Source organism: Electrophorus electricus, chromosome 7, assembly GCF_013358815.1.
Source record: "Electrophorus electricus isolate fEleEle1 chromosome 7, fEleEle1.pri, whole genome shotgun sequence".
In the NCBI taxonomy this organism is placed as follows: Eukaryota; Metazoa; Chordata; class Actinopteri; order Gymnotiformes; family Gymnotidae; genus Electrophorus; species Electrophorus electricus.
This window is the reverse complement of record NC_049541.1, coordinates 9,961,241-9,968,206: the sequence shown is the minus strand read 5'-3', so window position 1 is coordinate 9,968,206 and position 6,966 is coordinate 9,961,241. Positions and strand designations below refer to the sequence as shown.

The 6,966-nt window shown below is 41.9% G+C and overlaps 1 protein-coding gene across 1 annotated transcript; it reads left to right on the top strand.

Annotated features, from left to right (window-relative positions):
• Positions 1 to 1,510: 1,510 nt before the first annotated feature.
• On the top strand, positions 1,511 to 4,709 carry rps16 (ribosomal protein S16). Its single transcript, XM_027018525.2, has 6 exons — positions 1,511 to 1,566; positions 1,653 to 1,704; positions 3,158 to 3,259; positions 3,939 to 4,035; positions 4,306 to 4,353; positions 4,517 to 4,709. Exons 2-6 carry the CDS (start codon positions 1,657 to 1,659, stop codon positions 4,660 to 4,662), a joined length of 441 nt encoding a protein of 146 aa, XP_026874326.1. The 5' UTR covers positions 1,511 to 1,566; positions 1,653 to 1,656; the 3' UTR covers positions 4,663 to 4,709.
• Positions 4,710 to 6,966: the final 2,257 nt, after the last annotated feature.

Genomic DNA, 6,966 nt, shown 5'->3' with positions numbered 1-6,966 from the left:
ATTACAAAGTCACTGTACTTCAATAGTGGCCTAGAATAACTATAAATACTATTACTACTGAGGACATAATCAGAGAGCACACAAGTGAAAGAGAACAGTTTTTGTAAGATACTTGTCCACGTCCGTCCATGAGAGGACCACTGAACTGAGCAGGAGATTAAGGGGACCTTAAAGTGCCTGGTGGGAGAGCCTTAAGAGTATCAAGTGTATCCTGCTTCACACCTCCAGTGTTTCGGTCATTAGTAACAGAACTGGAAATTGCTTGTGTAAAATTAGGCAAGAAGAATGCAAGATGATGTTGTAACAAAAGGATTAGGGCACAAACACGTTTTTAAGAAACATGCCTGAAACAGACGTGATGTCGGAAGGTAAAGGATGACATAAATAGACAAATGCTAAGAAAACAGTATATGTTTATACTTTTAAGATATTATAATAACTAAATACCAGATGGCTAAAATGTCCAATTTAAGTTACGACAGCAACATTATTTTACGTAAAACATCCTTTTAATTTCTATTGGATGGTACATTCCACGGTGTGTGAGTGCTACTCACATTTATACACTTTTGCTGAGAGGTGTGAATGACGTGGAAGTAAAGTTCAGAAATGCTGCCACACAGCTGGAAAACCAGTTTAGTTTGTTAGCTTATAAAGTTGGCTAATGTTGGTTATTTTAAGGTATATAATGTTAAGCAGTTTAGACAACATCAACCAGATATTCGTTTTATGCACAATATATAGGGTAGACATTACATAGGCCTACATACAGTTCAGTCTGTAAACATTAGCAAACAAAGGAACCATCTAACTGCCCAGCTGCCACACACACACACACACACACATCATATCTTCTGCATTATGAGTTGCAGAGCTAGGATTTATTAATCTATAGGGAATACAAGGACACTGCTCAGGAACCCTGTGGAATGGAATAGTGAATCTTCCCTATTTGCACTTTATTATTTTATTTTTAAATTGGTTTTTCCTTCTCTTTTCCATATTTTTGTTCACTTGTTACTTTATCTAATGTCAAACTACTCCTGCCGTAATGTGAGCTACGTCTAAGACCAATTCCTTGTGATATCTTGGCCAAGTAAAACAGTCCTGATGCCAGATCCTGTACAACTGCTGAGTCCATCACACACAGAAAGCAAAATGGGAATAACACGTGAACAAGTTTAGGAGCACACGCAACCTCCACAGAAAACTCTGTCCTGGACCGAGTTGTTGGGGATTACTGCCCCCCACCTGAAGCTAAGATAAGTAACGTTCATATGTTCATATGTTCTAGCTGTGGTCTTTGATCATCGCCTCAAAGTTAAACATGAGCAGACATTTGTGGCGATGAGCAAAGATCACACGATCTTTTGCGACCTCTAGTGTCTCGATTAATTGCTTTTACTCTTCATCTAACCTAGTCGTTGCAGTAGCGACCGTGTGGCGCTAGGGGGCAGTGCACCCGTGTCTGTGACGGGCTGTTACCGCGAGGAAGACGCCGCCCCTGCTCTTGCCCTGTCGGAAACCCCGTGTCGTCCTCTCCGCGCGGCGCTGCGACACGACGCGGTAGGTGTGAGGAAGGCTCTACCAAAACAGCCCGTTTACTGAGACTAAACTCTTCATTTAACCGCCTGTCTCCGTCTCTACCGCAGAAACATGCCGGCCAAAGGACCCCTGCAGTCTGTCCAGGTGTTCGGACGCAAAGTGAGTGCACGTTTGTAGCTTTAGTAGCCACGCACAAGCGGGCTAACGGCTAACGCCGGTACTCCGTGTGTGGAGGACAACTAAGATATGTAAGATAACCAAGTCCTCCACACAGCTCATTTATATGGCCTTCGAGTTAGTACACACTCAGTCGTGTGTGAAGGTGTGTAGAGTAACGTGGTCAACACGGCCCGTTAGCCCATTAGATCAGCTAGAGACGCGTGGCATCTAAGCTAAGCTAACTAGCTGTGTGATATGAGCCAGGCCGACCCGTTAGTACTCTCTTTACGTTCTAGAGCAGCTAGACATCACGTAAATGGTATTGCGAGAATAAAACTAAGAATATTAACGTTAGATGTGCACGACTAACTAGTAAGATAAAATGGCTCCCTGTCATGGCTTAGCTATGAGTGCAGTTGAGTCTTAACCTGGTGCTCCAGTGGTCTAACTACTGGTTAGGCTCCTTAAGTGAAGTGATGGTTAGTTCTTCTCTGGCTAGCAACGGTTTATTCAGCGTGTCCGACATTACCGATGTCCTTAGTCCACCGGCGCGGGTTTTAACTCTGGCCTCAAATTCCCTAGAGCGTTAAGGTTACTTGAAATATTCCAAGTAATGTTCTTTAACCTCCATCCGAGCAACATGTTTCCCACACCTAATGACCGACTGGGGTCATCTCTGACCCTGTTTGTTATATAAGTACTAACATGACGTAGTTTAAATATCAGAACCGTTTGACCAAACTGGAAGCTAGTTTGTCAATAGTGTGGAAAATGTGGTCACGTTTGTCACTAATTTGAGGCCTAGCCTTTGGTGGTCTACATCACGTTATTTGTGATCTGAGGGGTCCTGTATAAGTGGTAAGTTTCAAGGGCGCTGGTCACACGAGCTCCACGTGTTATACCAGATGATGATCAGGTCATGTCTTGTTGGAATCATCAACCAGGCGATGAAGGAACCGTGTTGATCAGATCGTTGTATGTTGTCATGTGACTGTATGGATTTATGATGAACAACCTTACTTTGTTCAGACTCAGACATGGTCTTCGTAATCACAGCTGGACTCGCGTTCACTTGACATGCTGCCATCAGTCTTATTGTCATTGTCATCCATTTCAAAACCTCAGCAACTCTAGACCAAGCAGATATATCACTAATGACCATGTGTGCAAATCAAGTCTCACAACAGACATAATCAAGTACTAGCATTATCACTATTTACACTATTGCTTACAATAAGGCTGGGGTCATTTATGACCCCAAAACATTTCAGTTTCTAGAATATAAACCTAAAAATAAAGTGCCAACAGCACAGAATAACTAACTTGTATAGACAACATATTCCCAAACTTCCAAAATGCTACTTCCAACAGCACAAATGACCACAGCTAGTCAGGTTTAAAGTTAAATGTGTTAACCTTTGCAATTTGAGATTTGGTTAATTTACCTTTTCAGAAAACTGCTACGGCTGTTGCCCACTGCAAGAGGGGCAATGGGCTGATTAAGGTGAATGGTAGACCCCTCGAAGGAGTTGAGCCAGCTACCCTGCAGTACAAGGTGGGTAACTTTTACTCCCTGATGCTTTCAAATCAGCCTTTTGCTTGTGTGTGTGTGCTGGTTTACTCTGTGTTTATATGTGTCTGCTGAAATTGGCTTCGTTTATGCCACATACTTTTGAAGAGGTACAGAATTAAAAGAAACTGACTCAACCAGGGTGCTTTGCTCATACCATGGGGGCCAAAATGGTGACATGTTGCTCTGAGTCTGCTCCAGGTGGCACTGGGCATCTGCTGCTGTTCTGGCACTTGCTTCAAGTCACCATGTCTGTCACTTCCATTTTGACCAATATTTTTGTCATGGTGACCCAATTGAGCAAATAAAATTTTAATTTTGCATATTTCTGCTTCACATCTGAAATTCAAGAAGTATGTGCATGAAAATGTAATGTACCATTGCCTAGTATTTGGGTCTCTACAGTTGTGAGCATATCTTTTGTGGATGGAATAATCTGAGTGCAGTTAAGCCACAGGCTGGCCTTGCTAGGTGAGGGACCATTCTGTTAGGTCCATTAATTAAAATAACAGTCTGTGCTATGGGTGTACTGCCAAACAACATTTTCAAAGCACACAGTTGTTCTGTGGATGTCATAGACCTGCACAGGGAAGTCGTTAACTAGGTGGTCCCAGTGTCGCCTCTTTCTGCGCATGAAGTCTTAAGTGCTGCGATGCTTTTCCAGTTGCTGGAGCCCATACTGCTGTTGGGAAAGGAACGTTTCGCCGGTGTCGACATCAGAGTTCGCGTCAAGGGTGGTGGACACGTTGCTCAGATCTACGGTAAACCACCCAAAGCTCTTCCAGCACCTTGCTGCACTGAAACTCTTGCCCTGTGGTCCTGAAACCCATCTTTCATTAGTGCTGTAGCCAGTCTTTGCCCCATGGGATGTTCAGTAATTGTACAGTTCATTCTAGAGGTTCAGTTTCAACTTCTGCCAATCAGTTGCAACCCAACTGCAGAGCAGTTAGTTCATAATTTCGACACAAACAGCATATAGTCGATGTGTGTTTGTTTTTTTTTCTCCTCATGTTTTATTTCTCTTCTTGTAGCTATTCGCCAGGCCATCTCCAAAGCCCTGGTTGCTTACTATCAGAAGTGTAAGTTGTCTTTCTCTATTTGCTGTTGTGTGCTTACCACCTTAGTTATTTGCCCCAATTTAGATGGTGTTTGTATTGTAAAAAGTTTAGGACAAAAACTGCATGAAACACTTTTTACTGATGAAGCTGTTTACTGTTTATTCTGTTGTCTTGTCCCGTTCAGATGTGGATGAGGCCTCCAAGAAGGAGATTAAGGACATCCTGATCCAGTATGATAGGACCCTGCTGGTGGCCGATCCACGCCGCTGCGAGTCCAAGAAGTTTGGTGGGCCCGGAGCTCGCGCTCGCTACCAGAAGTCCTATCGTTAAAGTTTCTGTACATTTTTCACAATAAAAATGAGGGGATGGTCACATTCTGGACTTTGTCGCTTGTTTTTCTTGAGTGATGTAAATATTGATGTCAAACTTCCTTGGTGGGTGTCTGCCTACTGAAGTGCTGGGGGCAGAGCTGGGCAAGGAAGTATTCAATTATTACAGTTATGCTGCCTTGGTCCAAATACAACAAGTAAATCTTGAAGACAGATGAGCACTCATCTGATCTTGTAAAGTAATATAGGCTCTTGAGTGGCACTGTTTCAAGATTATACTTGACCAGTCACCGCAAATATGAGATGGTTTAGTATCTTACAGGGAAACTGCAAACGCTACATGTAGATCTCAAACATTGTGACAGGTTCTCCAGAGTAACAGCTCATCCTGTCATTCTTGTTTAGGCGTTTAGGTACAGACAAAACATTTTTTAGTGTGATAAAATTGGTGTCCTATTTTACCTTGGAATTGTTAGAATTGGAAGCTGCGTCACTTTTATGCAAATGTTGAGATGGGAAAAGCACAAATGAGTAGTTTATGAAGCAGTTTGTGTTTACCAGAACTAGAACGGTTTGAGTGGTGCTGTGCTTGTTTATCCATGCTGCCATCTGCTAGCCATGTTCTGCAAACAATAGCGATTTATGCAGATTACACCACAAGAGGGCAGTGTTGTAATCTGGCCTCAAAACTGAAGTAGTGCTTTAAAGAGTGCTATACCTTCTATTTACCTAAGTAATAAAGTTGAATAAACGTGTTTTAAAGGTGGACTTTTGATTGCTGTACCTTGTAATATGCTGGCCAGATACATAGGACAGGTTATTGGGTACAAATGTAGGCCTCCTATATCCTGGTGTTTTTATATTGTGTTTGGAGTCGCTGGTTTCCTTCTCTTTAACACATACAAAGCACTGAAGGTTTGTATGTATTATGTAGAATGAGCCAAACGTTATTTTAGATACTTTTGTGAGTTCTGTGACCTTTATATATCCCACTGTTACATCTGGCCATCAGATGAAATCCAGACTAAACAGGCTAAGTCAAACCATATATACACCTTTTAGGACAAGGCTAAAATGAAGTTTTCCATTGTGACTTTTAAATAAAAGAACACGTTTGAATATTTTTAGACTATGACCTAAGTACGAGGAAGGCACTTTTCAGGGGCACACGTAAAATTACACAGAGACATTTTCTGTGTGTGCTGGGATTGGAAATTCAGGTAATTCCTGCATTAAATCAGAACAGCGGGTCTAAAGCGGAACCTGGGGCATGCAACTGCTCCTGTCCTGCAGGAACATGAATACCAGCAATCACAACAGATCATATCAGTCTGTAATGCACAGGCCTCCGTTACATAAGTGCACTGCATATCGAACATTTTCAGAACCTTCAAGTTTTCTACATTTTGATATTTTGTTGGTGATAGACTACTTGTAAGATTCAGGTTCACTCCACACAATGACAGCCCAAAAGCTAATTGTAAATTCATTTAAAAATTGAAACGTTCTATTTACATATGCATTCAGACCCTTCACTTTGGCAACAGTGGCAGACTCCAGTCTTCTGTCTGGCCGCTTCACCACGAAAGTCTGATAGGTAGAGAGCTGCATAGATGGTTGTCCTACGTTTCTCTCAGTTCCACAAAGGAACTTTGGGCCCATTCCACCTGACCTGTGGATTCTTGGTTATCTTGGTTACTTATCTGACCAGGGCACATCATCCTTGATTGGTCGGTTTGGCTGGGTGGTCGTATCTAGGCAGATTTACACCTGACCTACACCATTAACTGTGGTACCAGACAGTTGTGTGTCTTTCCAGTCAAGTCAGTGGTGGACAGTGAAGTTGTATTTCAGTGGAGTCCATTTCAAGGATGACTGACAGAAGCAGGATGCACCAGAGCTCAAAAGTGTGTGATAACCAAGGGTCTCAATACATAGATACAATTCCAGTCTTTATTTTTAATACATTTACAAAACATTCTAAAAACAAATGTTGCTTTGTCATTGTGGTGTATTCCGTGTAGACTGATGAGGAAAAAAAGAGGAGTTGAGTCTATTTAAGATGAATCTGAAACATGGTAAAATGTGGAAAACTTTAAAAGGGTCTGAAAACATTCCCTATGTGCTGTATTTAGGAGAGACTGACACCCAATGAACCTCACATTGGAGTATAATGTTATACTGACATGTACAACCCTTATATATGTGTTGTTAGCTACATTTTCCCTTCTTCAGTTTTTTTTCTTAAGTGGTTTACACTTGGGTTTTTATCCTCAGACAGACTTTTTTTCTTCTGAGTGCAGTA

What these genes read in the sequence shown, in the direction of transcription:
- rps16 (XM_027018525.2), top strand. Translation starts at nt 1,657, where the DNA reads ATGCCGGCCAAAGGACCCCTGCAGTCTGTCCAGGTGTTCGGACGCAAA. An exon ending in ACACGTTGCTCAGATCTACG is followed by an intron (nt 4,036 to 4,305) that starts GTAAACCACCCA and finishes CTCTTCTTGTAG; the next exon opens with CTATTCGCCAGGCCATCTCC. An exon ending in GGTTGCTTACTATCAGAAGT is followed by an intron (nt 4,354 to 4,516) that starts GTAAGTTGTCTT and finishes TGTCCCGTTCAG; the next exon opens with ATGTGGATGAGGCCTCCAAG.